The sequence below is a fragment of the Ambystoma mexicanum genome, chromosome 12 (assembly GCF_040938575.1).
Source record: "Ambystoma mexicanum isolate Mex_15411 chromosome 12, UKY_AmexF1_1, whole genome shotgun sequence".
Taxonomy (NCBI): Eukaryota; Metazoa; Chordata; class Amphibia; order Caudata; family Ambystomatidae; genus Ambystoma; species Ambystoma mexicanum.
The window spans coordinates 800,647,933-800,671,808 of record NC_090936.1 but is presented as its reverse complement, the minus strand read 5'-3'; the positions used below and the strand labels follow the sequence as shown (position 1 = coordinate 800,671,808).

The following is a 23,876-nucleotide window of genomic DNA, read 5'->3' as shown; positions in this document are numbered from 1 at the left end:
ATCTGGTCAGCTGGCACGCTGTATTAATCTGCACAAATGGTAGATCCAAACCAAACGTCCCGGACGAGCCCCCAATTTGTAAGAGGATTCAATTCAACACTACAGCTAAGTCAACGCCTAGTCTAGAATACTGAATGAAAACCCTTATTGATATATCCTTATGTCCAGTTCATGCATTCTGGATGACTACCCCTATATAACACCCCTCTCTTGGAATCCCCCTGACCCCGCTGAGCCAAGAAGTAGTTCTGTTTTGCAAGTTTAAAAGGTTTATTTGATAATTTAAACAATAGATATATATATATCACACTTTATAATAAATTAATAATTGAATATCACACTTAATCTGAGCAGTAATCAATAATGGATAGTCCGGCACTAGCACACTTCTTTATAATCAATGATGAGTGGTTATAGGATGGATAAGATAGCAACAATACTTTGATGGTTTCAAATGGATGCAATGTGGAATGAAATGCAGTACAGAAAATAACTTGATAGGATTTCAGCAAAAGACAATGTAATCACTTTCTTGGACAATTCACCCCCCCTTTTATGCCATGCAAGGAAATGGAAGGAAAGCACACAGTTCTCAGAAATGCAATGAAATGTAATTCAGTTCACCCCAGCAAGCTTAGACTACAGAAGTTTGAAACACAGGCCCAAAATGCTTTTATATGTGCTGGCAATGAAGTGAAAAATATGCTAAAATGCTTTTAATTCCCTCTAGAGGTTCAGGGTGAGTGGTATCAAGTTAATATTAGTCCAGGCTCATTCTAGCAATGATTCAGGGATGGTTCTTAAGAGGCAAACGAATTTTTAGCAAGGAAAGCAAGGAAGCTGCTGTTTTCACACGTGGAGAAATTTGCAAATCGCGGTAAAATTCGCGAGTGGGTTTTTCGCAATTGTGGCAAAAGTATAAAAGGATAGGAATGCGGTTCTAGGTTCGTTGAAATGCCAAGATTCCCAGCTTTCAGAGGAAAGTTACTGCAAGTCTCTAAGACATTCGGTCACGGAGATATGAGCGATATGGTAAAGGTTGTTTTTCAGATTTGAAATTTTAAAGTTCAAAGTGACAAGTGACAGCTAGCAGCTAGAAATGACAGGTGACAGCTTTACAAAATGACAGGTGACAGTTAGGAGGCAGTTCTGGTTAGATTAAAATAGATTGAATTAAATTATTTTAACTAAGAGATTGGTTCTGCACAGTTCTGCTAGGTACTCACAATATATTTAGAAATAGAATGGGCCTCGCCACGGATCTGGTCAGGTTTTCTCCACTCGCCACGGACGGTCTCTGCGCACAGCGTCTGGGTCAGCTCTGCTCTCTGTGGGTACAGCACTGCTTCTGGATCTTTCTGCACAGCTTTCTCTGGACCCAGCGCTGATCTGCACGGCTCCTGGATGCTGCTATCGCTGTTAGGTTTGCTGGATGCTGAGGCCCACTGAGAAGAGTTCTCAGTTTGTGGGTTTAGGCCCTTGCTTTGAGTTCTGAATCAAGTTCTTTGGAGTTTTAAAGTCTAAGTGTGGAATCTAGTATCTTCTGGATGTTGTGTGGTCCGGCAGAGCGCGTTGCAGCAAATGGAATTGACTGTCCCTATCTGTCCTGACTGTCTGCTTTTATGTGTTTTGAAAATGGGTGGAGAGGCTAGCTTCCTAGGCCCTAGCCCTCTCCACTTGTCATTGGCCACTTCATCCTCTTCCCCTTGATTGGGGGAATGGAATGAAGTGTCATCATGATGAGGTCTGGTTATGATACAGAGAACCCACCCCTGTCAACTTTACACACAATCTATATTTGATCAAAAAGACATATTTCATAGCTACATAGTGGTTTGAAATTACATGCACCCATCATGCATATCACATGAGATATACCCTGTTCAAATCTGCTCTTCCTGAGAGCTTGCATTGAGAAATGGCAACATATTTCACTTTTTGGTCAAGTTACCAATATCAGATTCTTACTCAAATTTACCCAAATGTGTGCAAGGCATGCAGGCATTAATTGATGAAGTATCAGACTTTTCACATGCAGACATTTTAAGTAATACCCTCTTAACTGCTAGTTTGCCCCCAGATCATGCCACCGGTTCTAAAAACCTCTTAAAATGTGGGCAGAAAAATCACAAGAATTATGGTATCATTTAAATAATTATGACAAGTCTGTACTATGAGTTATTCATCTTTTTCTAAAACCATATTCTGGCTACAGGGGTGTGGTTTCCCACGTCACATGGTGTAGACACCAGTTTGTCCAGTTTCTGCCAGGCTCAGAGGCCCTGCCCCTCCCAGCTTCTGCCAAGAGGAAGCTGTTTTACGGTCCCCCAATAAACCATCTGCCTGGGCCCTGGAAGGCCCATTGTTCAAGAGGAAGCCATTTATGGCCACTTCAATAAACCCTCTGCCTGGGTCCTATGTTTAGTCTCTAGCAGTCCCTTGGTAATTCAATCAGAGAAGTGTCATATCCCTTTTGGTGGGAACAGCAAAAGGCAGCTAGGCCTGGGAACACAGCTCTTGTGCAAGTCTCAACTCCTGTCGGGGGTAGCTGGTGGGCAGAATTCAGTTCCTTAAGCCAGGCCCCAGCTAATGTCACTTTTAGTTACCCAGTTTTCTGCATTCAAATAAAACTAACAATGTTTACATATGCAGCTAAAATGCTGATTCTAAGTTTAAAACTATGACATTTAAACAATTGCAACCTATGTGACTCTCAGAAGTAGGTCACTCATTTCTTTTAAACATTTAGATTTTTAGTGTCTTTCAGTCCAAATGTACTTAAACTGCTGAAATCCACAGCTCAGCCAGTCTTTTTATAAACCTTCAAGTCACTTCAGAATATAACTTTACATTGTATCCACCTCTCAGTAAGTCTTTCTTTGGCCTGCTTTGGGTTCATTTATTCAGTTTTACACACAAAAAAAAAAAAATGGTGTTTTAAAACGCCGGCTTTCTGATAGTGGTGAGTACTGGTAATGCACCCATTTTTGGGATTTAAGAAAATGAATTCCCCACAATTCTAGGTTGCTTTTGGCAATCAGCATTGCCATTCCCAATGGTTTCAGGCTACTGTGTGGGTAGTTCAATGGTGGTTTTAGGCAGTGCCCTTCTGTGCCCATAACATCGGCAAAAATGGGTGGCAGCCTATTCTTCATGCCTTTCCCTGGGCATTTTCTGGGAAGCTCTGGCCATCATGATGTTTTCAATGCCAGTACTGCACAGTTTTTGAGGTAGGGCTCGGATGCATGCGTAAAAACATCCCACAAACCTGCCTGTGCCCTCTTACCCCCGCTGTTGGAAAATGACTGCCACTATAACCCTGTGCCCTCGCAAGGTATTCTCCTGATGTAACAGACGTGTGACCCTGCTGTGAAGCCCACCCCCAGTGTGCCCCCAACTAACATCAGACCTTTGTTACAGTATATTGCACCCTAGAACTAACAAATGCCAGAATGCCTCATAGCCTATTTTGATGCGCCTGGGCCCACCCCACCATCGATGTTATCTCACTGACCAAGACCTTAAGCCCAGTACTTCATGTAAGTCCCAATGAGTGATGCTGTGATTTTATGTATGCAATTTATAGGTTTATGATAATGTACTCAAAGGATGTGTAGTGACCATTATTTAGTGCATGTCTAATGGTAGTGTCTCATGTTAGCTTAGTTAGGGCCCGCCCAATCTCACTAGGACCTGACCTTCGCCCCGCCTGGACACAGACAGATGGACCTTGTGATGCTTGCCCTCCTGCCAATCAAGCAGCCAACCCGAGAGGAGCAGCACCTACAGGAACTTCTACATTGTAGTCTTGTGTCCAATCATAATGAACTTTTGTAAAATTCATATCCGAAATCACTGATGACGCTTTTTGCCCATATTATCAATTGTACGTGTATTGTTTGGCAGAGCGCTCTTAGGCAGCAGAGTGTTCTGGATGCCAATTTTACATAAACGAAACTCAACTCTTGCAGACTGTTCTCTTAGTCTCATTCCCCATCGGGGTGTGTCATATTTATTTGTATTTGCAATTATAAGATGGGGAGTGAGCTTTTACATTTGGTGACCCCCACAACGTAATTGGGACAGGTGCCCCGAGGCCCCATACTGTGCGGCGAGATCCGGGACGCCCCAAGCAAAACCATTGCTTCCTCGGTTGACCAGTTTGCGCGCACAAACAAAAGGTTTCAAGGGTTCCCGTCATCTTTGCAAATACCCAACTAAAACTGCTTGCCAAGGCGGGTCTCAGCTTGGTTGGCGTCCGGACCAGATTGTGAATAGACCGTGAAGGGTGGCTCTCGGACCACCCTACTGAACACGTGAGTACTGGTTGCAAGACTTGCAGGGGAAAAAAAGAAAACATTAAAAAACAGGTATTAAAAAAAAGATGGACAAAATAGCGGGAAAAATAGAAACTGAGGGTGAGGTTCAGGGTCTGTGTGAATGTAACTGAGTCTTTTTCTTACCTATCCTTTATATGGCCATTAAGTTGTTGTGGAAATAGAGATAAAAAGGAATACGGGATCCTAGCTCTGACGGGGGTAGAAGGCAGCACCACATAGCATTGTCTTGACCAGTGCAGGGAATAAGTGTAGATAAAGAGAAAAAAGAATAGTAGGAGTCTCTTATATTTAGTAGGCTCGGAGTAGTAATTTAGAATATTCTTTTTCCGTGTGAGCAGAAATCTGTGGAGAGGTAGCCTTATGGGGCTTAGAGGTGGGGAGTGAATGAAAGAATAAGAACTAGGGATGATAAACTACAGCAATTGAAAGGGGGGAGTAAATTGAAATATAATACACGTTATACAGAAATACCACGACCAATGGGTGTTGGAAATAAAAGGAGAGGGTGTATTGCCTATATGGCCTAAATGAGGGTCATTTGATAAACGTGTTTTAGATCTTGTATCAACACATCTGCTAGCAAAATACAGGAGAAAGCAATTGCAGAACAGAACAGAGGTACTAGATTTATGGTGAATGTTTGAAGTAACCCCTAGCGGCGAGGTAAGTAAAGACACATTAACAGAGAAGGAGAAGGCATCGGAGGGGGGAGAGGGTGCTGCAGGGGAGGAATGCACAGTAACAACGAGAGAGAATGATCTCACTAAGATTTATCTGTTATTGACAAGGCTCGCGGTGGGTTACAGTGAGCCCCTGTATGTGCCAGCACCCACCACACCAACTACCCCGGCGACAACATCAGCAACCGCCCCCCACCATATGAAACGGGAGGGTTACACGGATCAACTAGTGCCCCTCCAGTGAATTTAGCACGGCAAACGGGAAACTTAGACAGACAGCTCGCACATGCCCAAATGGAAATAACACGATTAAGAGCCTTATGTCATAGGGGCCAGATGTTGCCAGAGGGAGGGGAAAAACGACCAGTGACAGCAGTTAACCACACCCCTCCGCCAAGAGTCGCAGCGGGATCCACCCCATCCCCGCCGCCGCCGGCACCTATATCAAAAGGGTAGGAACAGGAGTGGCAATCAGGAGAGTTCCTATTCCATTTAAATGGCAAAGCTCTAAGAATAATACAACCTGCAACCCCGGATAGCCAAAGAGGTGAGGGGCAGAGAGAGTGGGAGTCAGAAGAAGAGATAGAGGAAGTATGGAGCGACCTAGATGAGTATGAAGAGGATGCAGCAGCAGCGGGGTCCTCGCTGCCATTCCCATTCGACCAAGAGGATGAAAGGGCCACGCCAAGGTGGCAAGGGAGGTTAAGACAGAGTAGGGAACATGCTGGTAAGTAAAACAAAGAAGGGAACGGTAAGTAAAAATGGAGGAAAGACAAAAATACAAATGCCACTGATACACAAGGGAGCAGGGAAGCCACACTACATTTCATGGGCACAGATGGATAAGAATAATCTATTGAAACTTCTTCCTCCACTTTCGGGTGGGGAGGGGAAGTGGGTACATGCATTTGAAAAAAAACACAGCAGGAAAGCCCTTAGCCATAGGGGATGTAAATTACTAGTGTCTGCAGTCAGTGATCAAGCAGATGCAGTGTGGGTGAAGCAGGCTTCCCGGGAGTCACAATGAACTGTGACCGCCATGATGGGTCATCATTTAATAACATCAGAGCGCAAGTATGGGATGCATTGCAGAGAACTATTCCAGACACTCCAGATTTACACATCGTGATGCAATGCACTACGGGAGAGGGGGAAGAGCCTACGCAATTCATCCTTCGGGTGCAAGACCTGTGGAGATCTGAAACGGGCACGATGTAGGACCAATCCACCGCCTTGTTCTACTTTATAATTAAAAACGGGCTCCCGAAGGAGGTACAGAAGGCCTTGGATAAAATAGCTGGGATAGAAGCCAAAGGCTAGTATAATTGTGCACCACTGTAGGAGGATCAAAGAGAGAAAGATGGCACAGAGAAGGTTGGCAGACAAAGCAAAGTTAGTACAAAATAAATTAGTGAAGGTCGCTGCAATGAATTCCACAACATCCACTGACAGACAGGGGGGAAGGAGAGGAGGGGTTAGGAAATACACCAGCAAGGATGGTCGCAACTTGGGCTGCAAATGGACAAGAGCAATGGGATGGAGAGGAGCAGAACGGAGGACCTCAGTGGCAAGGGAGGACCGCAAGAGGACGAGGTGGGTATCGAGGACCGGGAGGGGGATTTGGAGGAATGGACAGCAGAGGATTTGGTGGGACAGGGATGAGGGGAGGACCACAAGGGTCATGTTGGAATTGCAGGAGGTTGGGACATTTTTCAAGAGTGTAGGATGCGACCAATGGGTTATTATCAAGGGCAGCCCCCCATGGTAAACGAGCAGCAGTATGGTCACCCACACCCAGGCAGTCGCTATGGGTTACCAATGGGAAGAAGTGGGCACAACAAACATTGTTATAATGAACCACAGCAACGAAAACCACAAATGCAACAAAGACAACAACCACAGCAGAGAGATATGCAACAACAAATGACAAGGCAGAACACTATGGGAAATGCAAACACCAACATATTTGCAACATCTGCAAATTGCGCGCTGGCACCTTTCACGGCGCAGCGGTAGTGGGGGACAATGTATTCTCCCTTCCAGGACCAAAAACGTATGCAGATTAGGACAGCCCACAGAAAGCACTTGCGTGTCCAGTCCTAATCTCTACCCTACGTGCAGAAGAGGAACCACTAGTGGGAGCAGAGATAGGCAACAAATAGTTCATCTTTATGGTGGACTCGGGGGCTGAAAAATCGTGTCTCATGGAAGGCCAGTTCCCACTCTCGGGAAACAAATTGGAAACTCAAGGGTTCTCTGGGGCTATTATAAAAGTTCCTTACACAAAAGATCGTGACAAAACGGTGCAAGCAACTCTACTATATCATGAAGACTCGCCCATAAATTTGTTGGGAAGAGACCTCCTGAGTAAATTGAACATGACCATATCCTTTACCGAGCGGGGAATAGTGTGTTCCACCCCAGGAGTGTGCCCAGTAAGGGCAATGTTGATGATGAACACCATGACTAATGAAATAGCTGTACGAGGGGTGCCCATAGACATGGACATGTTCATATACAGAATAAGGGTACTTGCCAGAGTAGTGCAAGTGGGATAGGCAAGGATTTGAGCTCTGGCCTCATAGTTCCCCAGTTTAAAATGTAAACAGAACTGGAGACTTCCTCTTCTCCCATTTCATCTTCAATATATTAGAACCAGCAAAGCACTTTCTGAGAAGGGGTGAGGCAGTACACTAGAAATACATCTGGCTTTCAAAGCACCATGTCACATTATAAAACAACCTGACAAACATAAGAGAAGTCTTAAATGTTCATAAAGCAAATATGCACCACTTAGAACAAGTAAAGGGTCAACTCACAATCGGGTACATTGGCATGCAGGTAAGTCACAGATCTGAGCTTTAGTCACTCAATCTGCAGACCTAACTTTCCAGATTTGTACATCTGTCTTATTTACCATATTTTCTTTATACATCACCCTCCCGTGTTGCACCACATCCTCGATGCCCCTCAACCCCCCATTTCATTACAACTTTCAACGTCTGTTCCCCTTTTGTGCCATCCCTTCACCCAATCTTCTTCCCTTGCCCTCCTCTTTCACACATTGCTCAGTCACTAATTCTGTGTCATGTAACCCCTTATATTGGGTTTATAGTCATTCCATCGACAACCAAAGCATCTAATGACATACCATCTGAAAATAAGCATCTAAAAGAAAAGCATCTGATGCATTTTTTTATTTATTTTTTTAATGGGGGGTCCCCCCTAACCTCCCTGTTTTTACCTTTTAAACCCATAGGTATTAAACTAAACCCTTTACCGTCTAACAAAATGCATTAAATGCTTTTTTTTTTTAGATAGTATGGCTGTCGATGCTTTGGTTGTTGATGCAATGACCGGATACCCTTATATTGCCCTGAATAGCATGCAGATGGTAGATCACCTTTATCTGCAGTTTACCCTCTGCCAGACATGACAAGATGATGGGTTCTGGATCTTGCTAGTAGTAGATGTAGCTATGGGGTCTGCACTTGGACAACGCAGAGTGAAAGATGCTGGGTGGACGTGGCTTTTATTGTGCTCCCAAGAACCGCCTTCTTGGAATGTCGACTGCAGATTTTAATTCATGGTAGCAGCAATATGTGCAAGGGGTGGCAGCATAGGCTGTGGTGCTGGAGTAAGAGAGACTTATGATATTTATTTTTGTTTTTAACCAAGCACAGGCACTCCCTTCAAAACAGTTACAAACGTTTTTACAAACGGCCATTGAAAGGGGAGAAAAGGAGGGCATCTCTGATGTGAGTAGCCAATCAGGTGGCTGGAACACCGGGTGAGAATACACATTCTCTGCCAACTGTTCCAGCCATCCGATGCTCTTCACTGGGTGGCGCCTTTTATTCCTGTGTGGAGGCAATGTAGAGCCTTTCACTGTTGCCTCCCCATGCCCCAAAAATAATCCAAACCTCTTCCCGAACCCCCTCCCTCCGTCCCCACTTACCTGCTGGACTGGAGCTTTGTGCTCCGGTCCCAGCACCCCACCTGCTCGCGGCCGCCACCATTGAAATGAAAAAGGGCAGCAACCATCTTGGTTTCTTTTTTTTTTCTCCAGAGATTTAGGTCACTTGTGCACGAATCTCTGGAGAAACAGAAAATAAACCATTTACACTCCGGTTGAAACCCGGGTGCGAATGGCTTTCACCCCCTCGGTGGGGGCAGTCATGTCCTTTAACGGTCCACAGCCCAAGCCGCGCCATCGCTTCACTGGGCCTACCTGGGCTCGCACTGTGGGCCGTTGAAGGCAATGTCCACCCTCGCAGTGCGGGTGAAAGCCAAAAATAAAAGGAATTTGTAAAGCATCCCATGCATTAAGGAAGCTCAACTAAATATATAAACTCCACGCGCAATCGTAATTTTAGGAAATCGTGCACTTGTGCACAAAGATAGAAACAGACTTAAAAAGAGGTAGTCTTAGACGATCTTGCAGTCAATATTTTCATATAGAGTTATTCCATACCTTAGGCATGCCTGTGGTGCCAGATGTGTAGAGAACATAAAGAGGGTGCTCAGAAAGGACAGGGACACAGTCATGGGGCCTGGCTTTTTCCAGCTCTTCCTTCCAATCAAGGTCACGACCTGGCACTGTAGGGACAGTTTCCTAAACATAAAAAATATTGTTAAACATAAGCACAGCGAAATAAAAATTAATTATACAGTAACAATGGCAAATGCCAATTTACCCAATTGTGATGCTAGGTTTCTTTGTAGATAAATACACTTTAAATCAGCGGTCTTCAAAATGTGCAGTCAGATGTTGTCCAGGCCCCAAACGGCTCTTTTTTTAAAAGGGACTGTGGTTACTGTTTTTAAAAGGAAAATACAAGCAATTATAGCTCGAGGGATTCTTTTACTCAGCACAAAAAGGTTGGATATCACTTCCCTAATCTAACCCATTTCAGCCAAAGACTCTTCAGACTACAAGCTTCAAATGGACTTTCAATGCCATGTTTCAACATACATGCAGATCTCCAAAGCCACATCTCTAGTTCTTAAAAGTCTAGGAAAAATATAAAAAGGAACGCAAGACAGACAGAATTGTGAACCTTGGCAAATTTCACACTTGGATAGAATTGTGAATATTAGCCTGCGTCGCATCTTGACAGAATTGTGAATGTTAGCAAGTGCCACACCTGAAACAATTGTGAACATTAGCTTGTGTCATATCCAGACAGAATTGTGAATGTAAGCAAGTGCTAGCCACACTTAGATAGAATTATAAACATTAGCCTGCATTGCATCCAGACAGAATTGTGAATGTTGGCAAGTGCCAAAATTGGATAGAATGGTGAACATTAGCCTGAGACGCATCCAGACAGAATTGTGAATGTAAGCACGTGCCAGACTTGGATAGATTCGTAGATGTTAGCAAGTGCCATACTTGGATAGAATTCTAAACATTAGCCTGCGTCGCACACACTCTACAGGACTCTCAAATCTAGGTGTAGCCTCCATCTCTGTCTATAATATGTTGCAACCCACGCATTGTGGAACCTAGGCCTTCTCCCACTATACAGGACTCTCAATTTAGATATAGACCCCCTCTATGTCTACTATATGTGAAACGTAATATATTATGAAACATAGGCTTCTCCTCCACTTTGCAGGACACACAAATCTAAGTGTGGCATACATCTTTGTCTATTGTACCGTGAAACGTAGTATACGGAGAGACCTGGACTCCTCCCCCACCATACATGATTCTCAAATCTAGGTATTTAGCCTTATTGCGAAGGTTAGCAGCGAGAAAATTAACCCATTAAACCAAAAAGCTCAAAATGTCTGCATACTTAACTCACACAAAAACCCACACAACCACCTATCGCACAACAAACCACACGCACTTCACTACACTGCAACAACAAACTAACAACACAAACCACACCAACAGCACACGAGGACTGACATTGATCCAATACTCGCACCAAAGCTCAGCGCACAAATACCTTTAACATTTAATAAGATAATAGGAAACTGTGGTAAGGTTCTCCGATTTGAGGGAGTTAAGCTCTATGTATTCCCATTTGCAGGAAGAACTCTGCAGCAGTTACTAACAAAGATGTAGGCGGTCAGAACATTGAACTCAGCCTGACCTAGCCTGTGCTGAAGACATCTGAGGCTAGGCCAGATGCAGTTCTTTTGTTCACCACAACACATAGGTGTCAAGAAAAAGGTGCTATAGTAACCTGCACTCAGCGGCATGCATGAACATAACAATTGGGTGGTCCGAATGGCATAAGATCCATAACCCCAACAAATGAAAATGTATACCCCCAATATGCCACCACCCTGCCAAAAAGAAAGATTTTCATATTCAAACCCTACACAGCTAAAATTCACACGCAAAAGGTATATAATTATCAACAGGCACTTTACAGGTATGGTGTTAGAGGGATCCTTCATGTAGCAGTGTCCTGAACCTTCATCCATCAGTTTAATAAAGTGATATAAAATGGAAACCTATCAAACAGGTCTAATGTTATAAATCAAAGTGTTAGTTTTAAGGTTATGCTGTACTTCTCATTCTCTGGGCCTGGGACTAATAACCAAATGTAGTGATTTACCTTGATTCGGAACAAAAGAACCAGGTTTTTTCAATTCAAACCAATTGGAGGTTGTCAGACTAGGGCTGGTTGCTGCCGATTACCTCAACCTCCTCCAAGGGGGCTTCCACCTCCCTGCCGAGTGTTCCCTATTCCAGCCCAATGTTTCCATCTCTGCATAGTACAGCCAGAAGACCCCTACTCCCTGGATCAATCCCTTACCCTAAAAGGAGAGTCTAAAGGATGTATCCTTCTCCATTTTTCCCTGAGGGGCTTCCTAATCCTGCTGGGATTTCCTGATGGTTCCCTTACCTTCAAAATGGTAATCTCCAAAGATTTGAGTTCTCACACCCCTCCTCTTTCTCATTATGTATCTTTCTTGTTCTCACTCTACACTCTCTTCTCTGATCTGACTTCTCTCCCACTTCTATCTATACCCTCTAACACATCACTCCCATCTATCCTTCCTGCATGGTCTTGCAGACATCCCTCCCTGCACTCCTTTACATGCTCTGACCGCTCATTCTCTCTCACTTCCTCTGTATCTCCCCCCTCTGCCCTCCAACTCCCTCATGGTCTACCCTCTCTCCAACACTCTCTGCTCCCACCTCTACAGCTTCCTCTACTCTTCTTATCCTTCTGCCTTTCACCTCTCTCTCACCCATATTCACGCATAAATATGCACACAAAAAACACACACTCTCTCTCACAAAACATCCCCCATTTCTCTACTAACTCCCCCTTTCTACTCTCAGCTTTCAATTCCGTCTCCCGCTCACATAGAAAAACTATTTGGTGCCACCCACTCAGATGCAACACTGTACCTTCACCCTCTATACCCCAGAAGTCTTCTCAATAGAGACTCCCTCCTACTTGGTCTCTTGGCCAAGCTCTCCTGCCCATGACCTTGACCAAACACTGTTTTCTCTCTTCAGCATTTGCTTGCCTTTTGTAGCTCAGCCGACCATGTTGGCTCCCATTTGCCCTCTGTATCACAAGGTCCCTATGGCCAATCTCTGTTTAAGCTTTTCCCCTAGGAGTTGGGACTTTTTCTGGAAGTCTTTGTTAAGGCTTCCAGCCCTGCCTCTATTTCAGTCTCCTCATGTACTGATGAGCTTTGTTTCCAACTGGATTTTGGGAAAAATGTTTGCTTCCATTCTACTTTGACCCTGTCACAGTGTGAGACACAGAGGAGGAAGTCTTCTCCACCCAGCCCATTGAGGGAGCAGCAGAGGACCATAAGGCAGAAATGAATCCTGACGACAAGCTGGAATTCAGGAACCTTTCTGCTGAAGCAGGTCACAAATTTGGATGTGTGCCCCCGAAATTAAACGTTCATGGCGTGGATTAAATTAGCCTGGTCTTGTAGTTTATGCTAGCTATTGTCCATTTATGAATGCATGAAGTATTGAAGACTATGAAATGTAGGTTGGAGCAAAACATGTTTTTGTTTACGGCAATCTCCAAGAGTTAACTCCTGTGAAATGACAACCGGTCTTTCAGACTTTTCATTCCAAAGGTACTCGGTAGCCCTTTGGCAAAACAGGTAATGCAAATCGTTAGAATGAATTCCAGTACATTGAAGTCATTATCAATATGAGGCAATCTGTAGATATGGACTATGAAGACAGGATTAAAAGTGTTCCTGTTGGATTACTTGATGGTGGTGTTAGAAAGCTATACAGAGTACACCAATTTCAAATATATACATAGAAGATGCACTGGTCCCAAATGTATGCTGGATATACATCAGAAAATCAGTGCATATGTTTGTTTGAGGTCTACTGTTGCATAATGGGATACATTTAATTCTATAACAACGAGATTTGAAAATGGAACAATTAGTGAAATAAAATATATTGATTTGTTAGCTGCTAATAGAATGCTCTTATCATTTATAAAAAACATAAAGGCTTACTTAATTCCAAAAGTCCATATCACAAGCAACTGGATTAGAACATGTTTCAAGACTTTGTATGAAACGTTGAGGTATGTCAATGTATACCTTAAATGTAGAGATTAGTCTGGTGCATGGAGCCATGGGAAGAGTGAATGCTGTTATCACTTTTCCATGCATTTCTTCAACTGGGTGCATTGTTCTAAAGTTTGATCAAATTGGTGATCCACGTCTTCTCGGTAAAACACCTGCTCATTTTATGTCATTTAAATAAATGTTTATGAAAAGAGCACATATCCTTTGTGCCTATACCATTACTGAGCACAAGTCTCAAAGATTGTCTTTAGATGGTGCACTGGCTGCTAGAGGTCACACTGTCTGTAAAGAAGGCTTAACACATTCGGCATTGCCTCATGGTAAACATTTTTAAAAGAATCAGGCCTAGATTTACTCGATTTTGATGTGTTAAATTGGCAGCTGACATTGCATTTGTTGGAGTACAGTATTCTTCATATGCTGTTTGTTCCTCACCTTGGTCTTTTGCCTACCTTTTCAAATGGTCTTGGGCAGAAAACAGAGGTCCTAACTAAGACTAAATGCAGGAAAGTGCAGTTGCCTGCTAAGAAAGTAGTAGTTGTTGGTGAAACAAAGAATGGCCACATTCTTTGGAAACTCAGGCACGTGCATTTAAAAATAAAACAAGGGTTAGATGCTACTCGAATTCAACCTTATATCTGCTGTTTCAAATGGCAAGCCTGGTGCAATAACTCTCTCACTACAAACTACACTTGCTCACTACAAACTATTTGTGGAGGGCAAACCACACTTAAAAGCTTGATTGAGGGAAAACCAGATTGGGTGCATAGTGCTGGTATTCTTGATCTGGTGCAGAATCTCAACATACATAATGCACATCGATTTCATATAACTATCCATGAGGTGCTAGAGGCATATGTAACTGTGGGCTCTTTGATTGGATTGTTATAGGATTGTGTTAATATTTGGTCGACTTGACACAATCCGATTGTCACCATTAGAATTGGTTCTATATTGTAATTTAAAGGTTTCTTTACCTTTCAATGCCTGATCAGAAAGGTTTACAGTGTTCAGACCTAGAGATAAATGCTCACAATTATATTATCTGTACGTATTGTGGTTGTTAGCTCTGGACTCCAGTAAGGAACTTAAGTGTAAACAATATTTTAAATATGTTGAAAAGATACTCGGCTGATGGGTCAAAGATTAATACTAAAAATGTTGAACACTATAGAAAGGCAAGTATCCATTTCACAGAGAACATTTAAAATTATTGGAATTACAATCAATGAAGTTTTTAGAATACATAGTGGGCACTACACAACTTGACTGTGAAAAAAAACAAGATTGGCTTGAATGCAATGCTTTAGTATTTTCATGCAAGCCTTTGTTACCTAGGAATTTAAAAAATGCTTATGTGATACCATTGCAACCAGATTCTCAATTTTGGTTGCCAAAACACATCATAAAAAAACAGAGTAAGAAACTTAGTATTCATTGTATTTAAAAACATTTTAGAAGTATTTTTCTATTAATTCGAAACTAATGAAATAATGCAGCAGTAGAATATGACAATGTTGTGCCATAAACAGTCATTTTTAGTGTATATATAGCGCTTGCAAAATCTACTAGCCCACTCGCAATTCATGGAGTTTTTATGCCGGGTGAGTACAAGTTGTATTGTAATCAAACTAGCTGGTGATAATGAGTATGACTGAAACTTTACTTTGACAATAACTGCAAACAAACCTTGTTTGCAGCAAATATCCAATAAAGTTAAACTGGACATGGCTAGCAGCATTGCATGAAATATGCTTTCGAGCCAACTGAATTGTTAAAACACATACTAAGTTTCATACTCAAAGTCTCACTATATTCCCAATGACGAATGATGCTGCTAAAGAGTTGGCTTCCCAAATGATCAAGAGAGGTTTATTTTATGTGTTTTTATACATGTGTATATTTATGTACATCACATTTATGTGATGATATGAATTGTACATTTACTTTTTCTTTCTTTGAACTTTTCTCATATGTTCTAATGATAATTTTTTATTCAATTTTGTATCCATTGAAAGGTAGATTTCTTTTAACCACAATACAGAATTAAACAAAGGATGTGTTCTTGTGTTGACATGCACCATTTTACAGAAACACTGGTCTTTTTTGTGTCACCCAATTAAGTATTTTAAAAAATTGTTCCACTTTGTATCACATATGGATGCAAAAGACTTATAGAAATATGTTTTTCATGTACACTCAAAATCAATAGGATATGCAACAGTGAATTTCTTGCATTAGTTGAAATTAGAGAATGAATTAATTGGAGAAAAATGAATTGTTAAAGGAAGTTGCTGTGACACGACACTAGATATTGGTTTTAAATGTGGTAGATAAATCAAGTTTTAAATGTCAAATTATGTATATTTATGTTGAAAGGTTGAATGTTTCAGCCAAATCAATAATAAAAAAATAAACAAATAAAAAAATAAATATGAGCAATGTAGTACTGGGCATATTGTAGGTAGAATAATGTACATGTGGATGTTCATATACACTATGTACAATATGATTTGTCATACTATAATATAGTAATATGTATTTGCAAAAATGTATAATGCCAGAAATAATTGTACAGTTTTCTGATGACTTCATATTTTGTAAAAGTTATTACATGATGAATATGAGATACACCATGCTGTGAAACAGAACACAGTCATAAGACTAGAGCTTATTGAAATAACAAACAAGATTAAATAGATCGGACCAAAGATTAAAGTTTGTTTCTGTGTAAGGCAATCAGCATGATGTCGATGAGCACGATTTCGATAGCTGATATCAACTTGAACACTCGCCTATTATCACATACATAAGAAATAGGTATCCTGTTTTAAAAGTAGTGTGGCTTCCTTCGATTAGTTCCGTATATGAAATGAAGTTTGTCCTGAAGATAACCCAGAAAATCATTGATCAAGACGGTTTGAGAAAACGTTATTGGATAGAGGGGCCGAAACACGTGTAGACATGGTCACAGTTGAAATCAACCGTGTTCCCACTGTTTGATTGTATCTAATTGGGTTGCGAAAGTAACATGGACACTATCTGCTGTTGTGACTAAGACAAAATATTTTTCACATTCAGTGAAGTAGTTCAATAACTCATTACGAACCCCTAGGCACAATGAACTTTTTAGATTGTTGTTTATAAAACTGTAATTGGAACATATGAATTTCGATTGATGAAGAAGTGGTTATGTACCACACCTTTGATTAAAAAAAATAAAAAGAAAAAAATGAGAATTTAATGGTGAATAAATAGTTTTGTTGACATAAGAAATTCTTTTGTTTTACTCACAGCTTAATGAAAATATAGCTTCGGATGATACTACTATGCATGCTTTGTGATAAAGGGGGTATCCAGTTTCCATTTATATTTAAATGATGAATACAAGGTCAGGGTTTCCCCGTGAAGAGCTACAATAGACTGCATTAGAATTAATTAAAAAAAAATCAGAACATATAATAATATACCAGTCATGTATTTTACAAGGTATTTTTTCTAATTTAGCTTCCTAATTTCAGAGTATATTTTTGCACATGAATATTGTAAGGAATGCATGGTATCAAACAGTGAACACAGACACAAGTGATCACAGTTCAAGAGTGTTTATTGAACTCCAATTGGTTGGTTGAACACCTATCTAACCCTAAATCTAAAGATGGGAGCAAGCTACAACCAACAAATAATAATAATTCAGTCCTAGTGGAGTCTGTCAAAATAAAAGGGCCTATACTAATATACCTATTGCCAATCCTAACTTCTAAATACAAATGGTGTGGGATCGAAATGTATGCAAAAAGAAAAGTGTTCAAGAAATGATATGTCAGGATAGTTGAGCAGTTGTCTTCCGTTCCCCACATTTTCAGCAGGGGACAAGACGACACGGTTGAGCTTCGCACACACTTTGTCTTCTCTGCCATGAGGATACAGTTCAAAGCACAGATATCAGGGCCTTCTGCCCAAGTCTCTTTCCCAATGAAAGTCTCTCATTGCATAGTGCCTGACGTAACAAACAAGCACCAAAGTTCCTTTCTCATCAGGATTTTCACATTTACAAGTTCTTGGGCTCATCATTCACCATGGGCCTCTTTCTGTCAGGCTCAGACTCCTTTAGCACAATGTTCACAATTGGTCTCTCTCATTCAGGCTCGGACCTTGTAATTGCACTTTCTAAGCTTGCCTCTTTGCATCGAAAATGGAAGACTTTCGATTGTGCAATGGAGTTTGCTTAAATTGGCACAGGACCACTTCGATCCACTTCAGTTGTAATTGTTATTTTTTACTTTCACTTCTGCCGCTTCTTGGCTGGCTACCTCACAGAAACCTTCGACTGAGCACACTCGCGGTGCCAGACCACTCTGTCAGAGGTAATGTATCTTTCTCTGTTAAAGTTCAAGCATCCATCAGCAATTAAGCTATCCTTGTGTCTTTCATCACACACATTACCAATATTTGTTCTTGCGGTCTTTATACAATGTTGATGCTTGCAACCTTGACTTCAACACAGAACGGTCTTGCATCAGCCTTCCCACCTCACTGGTTGTGTTTATCTCTCTGGCGCTGCTTTGATCCTGGAGTCAAGGACGGTACCACATTGGCCGCTGCTTCTCCCTGACTCTGGCTGCTGCTCCTCCCTGACTCGGTCATCCATGGGGGAGGGCCCGGGGCATCTACAGCACAATGAAGGATTCTTCAGTGTGGTTTCCTGGCATTAAGGTTTTTAATCTGAAGGATTCCTGAAAGTAAAAAATGTTCTCGTCGGAAAGGTCAAGGGTATCTTCCTTCTTGCGCATCCTTCTTGGTTTGCCGTCTTTCTTCCCTCGTTTAGCTGCCATCTGGAAAATACTGTTCCTTTGTGTGCTTTGCCTCACTCAAGTGGGCTCTCATGCTCCACCTTTTATCCGTGTGGAAGCTTACTGGAAATCCGGTGTGAGTGGTTACCACTTATTACCTGACCATAGTAGTGGTACACGTCGGGTACAATTACAATGCTCGGATGTGAGTCTGATTTCTCCAAGAGCGGGCTGTCCATTTGAAAGTGTTCATGAAGGTGAAGGGGGAGGGGAGTAAAGTTCCAAAATATCCTACCGGGTAGGATTGGGTAAAGGTGTTAAAGGGAAGGGGATACCAGGTCTTGCCATTAGGTGTCCCATTGAAGATCCCTCACCCAGGTGATCCTCCTACACTGGTCCATCCACAGGAACTGAATTTAAAAATGATGGCTGTGTTCTGGCCACTTGGATGACAGATCCCTGAGTACTAGCAGGTGAGACAGCTTCCGATTTCTTAAAATATGCTTTACTAGAATTGGTGCTTAAATAATAAATGATGTATTATTAATGCACACTGATATATATGCATTTAAATTATTTAAAACATCGTTCAGAATGTGACCATTCACTGATTTAACAATAGAAAGTAACAAATTAAGGTTAAAACTTTTTAAATAAGACATATGGAATGGTTAAAACAAAAACAATATGTGTTAAACGGTTAGTGCTTTAAGGATCTTAATTTTGAGTTATAAGTATCATTTAAAAAATTCAATTTCTAAAACATTTGAGAAAGTGAAGTACAGTTATTTTCTGCCAGTGAGTAGTTTGTTTCCTCTGTGGCAATACAATTATATAAAACAATCTTAGCCGAGTACCTTTTTCTTTTGGTACTGATATGATCCACCAAATATTCCTAAATTTTGATGTCAGAAGTCTGAACTGCTTGCACAGTGAATATCAACAGACACATGTTTGCGGTCTTCACTTTTCTCCGAATGCTATGTTGTCGCCCTCCTTTGGGGGTGCCTCAGTCACTGCAGCTCCCATTCTACTTATGACCATAAAAATCCAGCAGCCCCTTCCAGATATCTGTGTTTTTGATGTTGCTGCTGCATTTGTGTCAGCAACAGCTGGGGTTGCTCCATCTAATATGCACTTGAAAACATGACTCTAGGCCCAAGAGAGAGAGAAAGAAAGAGAGGGGAGGGAGGAAGTGAGAGTGATAGCGAGGGAGAGGGAGGAAGCGAGAGAGAGCCAAAGTGAGAGAGAGAGAAAAAGAGAGCAAGAGAGATAGAAGAGAAAGAGAGAGAAAGAGAGAGAGAGAGAGAGAAAGAGCACTCTACATTGAAATATAATATGCCAGGTGCAGCTACTTGTATTTAAAGCACAACCTTACATCACAAAAGCACTGCTAGTATTTTGCAATCTAGAGGGATACAATTGCTGAATTTGAGTTTTTATGAAAGGAGGATCTGCAGCATAGTACGCTTAATTGGGCATCGAAATTATAACAAAAAGATCAGACTATGAATCGGAAGCTAAGGAAAAGAACCCTTGAGATGTCATTAAAACAGTAGGTCCCACATATTCCTCAGTGATACTACTTCTCTAAAGAAGTCAAAACCGTAGTTGGGTCAGCATCCCCAGTCTGAAGCAGGCACTCATTCACACTACTTAGGAATATGAGTCACGTGTCGGGAACATCACTTTATCCTATGCTCTTACAATTTGGAATTTCTGTGCGGCCTGATCCAGTTATCAGTTAATTGTTTGTTTTAATATTTTGATGACACAGTATCATTGTATTCTGGGCTTTTGCCATGTGGAATACTGCCAAGAGTCAAGTTGGTACCCAATTAATATTGGGATTTTGTTTGATATAATTGAAATTATATCGCCAATGTGTTTAACATTGAAACTAGAACCTCTTAGTGACTCTTATACATAGTACTTGTTTTAATGGGTTTGTTGGTTGCTCTCTTTTCTTTCAACATTTCTGATGGAGATGGGGATTGTAATATCAAAAAAGAATTCGACTTGAATAGGTGATGGAGAGGGGACATGCGTGTGATGTCCTGTATGGGGTGGGGTAATCTGGAGAGAATGCTTCAGACCATGTGGTGCATTGTATACAATGGGGCTCATTAACAGTCTATATTGGACTGATGTTTATCCAATTAGTTTTGGCTATTAAGTGGTGCGGAAAGCGCTACCTATGAAGCCAAATCTATGGTCATTAAAATAAGAGCTTTAACATGAGAGCTTGAAACAGTGGCTTTCGATATGCAGGTTTGTTGTAATGCTTTTCAATGTAGGTTGGCATAGGAGGATAGATGCATGGTAGTTTGACTATGTGTAATCTATATAAAGATAAGGGTGCACTACTCTGTGTGATATTTTATTCAATGAGGTAAAAAAATATAAATCTGCTCATTTGAAGCATATTCAGGTGCTCCGGGCTTACCCTTGCTACAAAGGGAACAAAATACACTTCACAACAATTCATCAGTATCTCTGATGAAATACCCCGTCACTCCTCTCGGCGCATCACAATAACCTCTTCCTTTTGTGTCTATATATATATATGTATTCTTTCAAATCAAAATGCTCAGTATATCAAGTTCACATGAGGATACACTTTTCTCTGTTAAAGTAACATTTCAAAAAAACATTTCAAAACAAGAAAAATACATTATTTCCCTTATCACAAAGGGATTTGTGATACTCTTCTTAAAGTGATTCACAGAAGAGTTGTTTTCATGACTTCAATTACACTCTTCCCACAATTATGCATCAAATGAATCACAGTTTTGTGTCAATATACTAGCTGAACCACACCAGCAAAACATCTGTTTTTTAAAGAATGCGGTGCTCACATCAACACCACACTACGCGTTTCGGGGCCTGATGCCCCTTCTTCAGGTGAAACTGCTACAATTAGTAGTGGGCTGTCAAAAAGAAAAAGCAAGAAAATGACCCATTAGTCAGATGTCCTCTCTGATCAATCTCAACACTACATGTTATTTATTTAAACTATTGACCAACCTTTTTAGTCTCTTAGTTTCAACCTCCCATTAGGATGTTTTTTTAATCTTCCCTCGTCAAATCTGTAAGAGATAGTAAATCTCTCTTTCAATATATGATATCACCTGTGCTGTGATATATGCAAACAAACCAGAAATATTAGAAACACTGGGTGTTTACCAAGAAGTTACCTACTTGTCTAATAGAGGATGTTGTAAACAAAATTAAGCTCTCTGAGTCCCAATATCCATTGATGACGTCTCCCCTTTGTTCTGAAATAAACAAATGCATGTCTAAGCCCATTTATATCCCGTAATATGTGTTAAGCAATAACTTTGTCTAGTATTCTAAAGTCTCTGCTCCCCGTTCCCCTCTGGTCTGACCTGCTTGTAATTTCTCTCAAGCGCGATGCAGGAACAGCGACTCAGCTGCATGAACAGCCTCCTGTCCCGCATCGCGGGCAGTTAAACTCTTCCGGGTCTGATCACGTGATTATGGATTGGATTGGTCACCTGATTGCTAGTTCGACAAGACGAGCTATACTAATGCGGTCATGTGTATTGTAACCACATTGTTGTTAGAAAGTAAGTAGTGTTGTTGTTAGAAAGTAAGATTTAACAAAACTCAATCCTATATTCTGTTATCTGTTCTCAATGATGACATTCCGTCATGTTGACGCTGTAAATGGAGTTATATAACGCTCCTGTTGGAAATTTCACCGGCTATCTTTAAATTACTACTCTTGAATACATGTCCTAGCCAGCTGGCTCTAATGCTCAGCTAAATGGGTGCCATAGGTAACACCCCTTCTACAATATCCATAGCATGATGCATATAACTCTACTTGCAATAAAAAGATTCACATATGTAATGTCTAATTCACTCTGCCAATTAAACTCTGTTTTGATGATGTGGTTACAACTTCACAATCACTTAATTAACTAGATCATCATATCTTTACTAATATGTTTATACTTATCACAGTTAGTATAATCTCTAATTATATGGAGCTTCAACAGGGTGTTCTAAGACAGTTATGTATTGGAATACATACTTATAGATTGACAAATCCTCCAAATACCTGTTCCACTAACTTCAAATAAAGATTACTGTACCATATAAACACACTATTCACTAGTTATTTGTGCCATTGTATTCCGGTGTACCAGTTCTGTTGTATTATACCTAACATTTCTCTTTGCTGCCTAATCATTACACGTACTAAAACTATGGTAATATCTCTCAATATTCTTCCTTTCACACAAGATTAACATTTACTCAAAATGATTTAAAATAAAACAACTCAAATCAAACTCCATGTTCATCCCCTTTGGGTCCAAGGAACCCATTCTATCAATCCATTGGATTTCTTTCTGTCTTGATAGATTATTTATATCAACCCCTCTTTTTGGGCATTTCACTTGTTTCAGTATCACCGATTTCATTTGTGCTATTGAATGTTTCCGTAATTTAAAGTGTTGGGCTACCAGTGAATGTAGTGAACCTGTGCGAATGTTCGACTTGTGCTGAATCCATCTTATTGTCACCTTCCTGGTTGTCAATCCCACGTAAAATAAACGGCATGGGCATCTGATGCCGTAGATCACACTGTTTGAATCACAAGTACTGGTATGACATAATTGTATTGCTTTACCTGTATGTGGATGTTTGATGCTATTCCCTTTGATGACGTTATTGCAATGCTGGCAATTATTGCAAGGGTTAGTCCCTTTGTATTTGATATGTTATTGTTTGGATTGAAAATAATCCACTCTAATCAAGTGGTCTTTTGCTGCTTTACTCTTTCTGTATGGAAAAGTTGTGACATCTTGAAATATTTGTGCAAGTGTTGGGTCCATTTTAAGTATTTCCCAGTTCTTTTTTTATGATTTTCCTGATCCTAGGACTTTGTTCTGAATAAATTGTCACATATACTAGTTTTTCTGACTTTGTCTTTGTTGTAGATTCAAGAGTTTGTATTCTTGGTACGATGATGCATTCATCTGTGCTGCCAACACAGTCTCCTTTGAATATCCTCTCCTTAGAAATTTGTCATGTAGTTTCAATGATTGTTCCCCAAATTCCACATCTTCTGATATGATTCTCTCATATCTAACAAATTGACTGTACAGTATGCTTTCTATAGTGGTCTTGGGATGAAAACTTGACACTAGTAAAATACTATTTTTGTCTGACGGTTTGTTGTAAATTGTAGTTTCTAATGTCTTATTTTTAACATAGATCTCAACGTCCAAGAACTGAATCCGAGTGGTACTGATCTGTGTCGTGAACTTGATCCTTGGTGCTTATTGGTTCATATATAGGAAGAGGTTCATCAGTTCTCCTTCTGTGCCTCTCCACACCCCAAGCACATCATCAATAAACCGGTAAAGACACTTCAGGTGTTTCTGATATTCAGGAGTATTCTAAACCAGTGTCTGTTTAAGACAAGACATATGTATTGGCGTAGCCTGGTGCCATGCCCGCCCCCATGGATGTTTCCAATA

At 40.9% G+C, this 23,876-nt stretch overlaps 1 protein-coding gene across 1 annotated transcript in view; it reads right to left on the bottom strand.

The window, feature by feature from the left end:
• Positions 1–23,876, bottom strand: part of ACSS3 (acyl-CoA synthetase short chain family member 3) — a 1,135,158-nt gene that overhangs the window by 637,982 nt on the left and 473,300 nt on the right. The window contains exon 5 of the mRNA XM_069629310.1: positions 9,495–9,635. Within this exon, the coding sequence (XP_069485411.1) occupies positions 9,495–9,635 (141 nt within the window). The remainder of the gene's footprint in view (positions 1–9,494; positions 9,636–23,876) is intronic.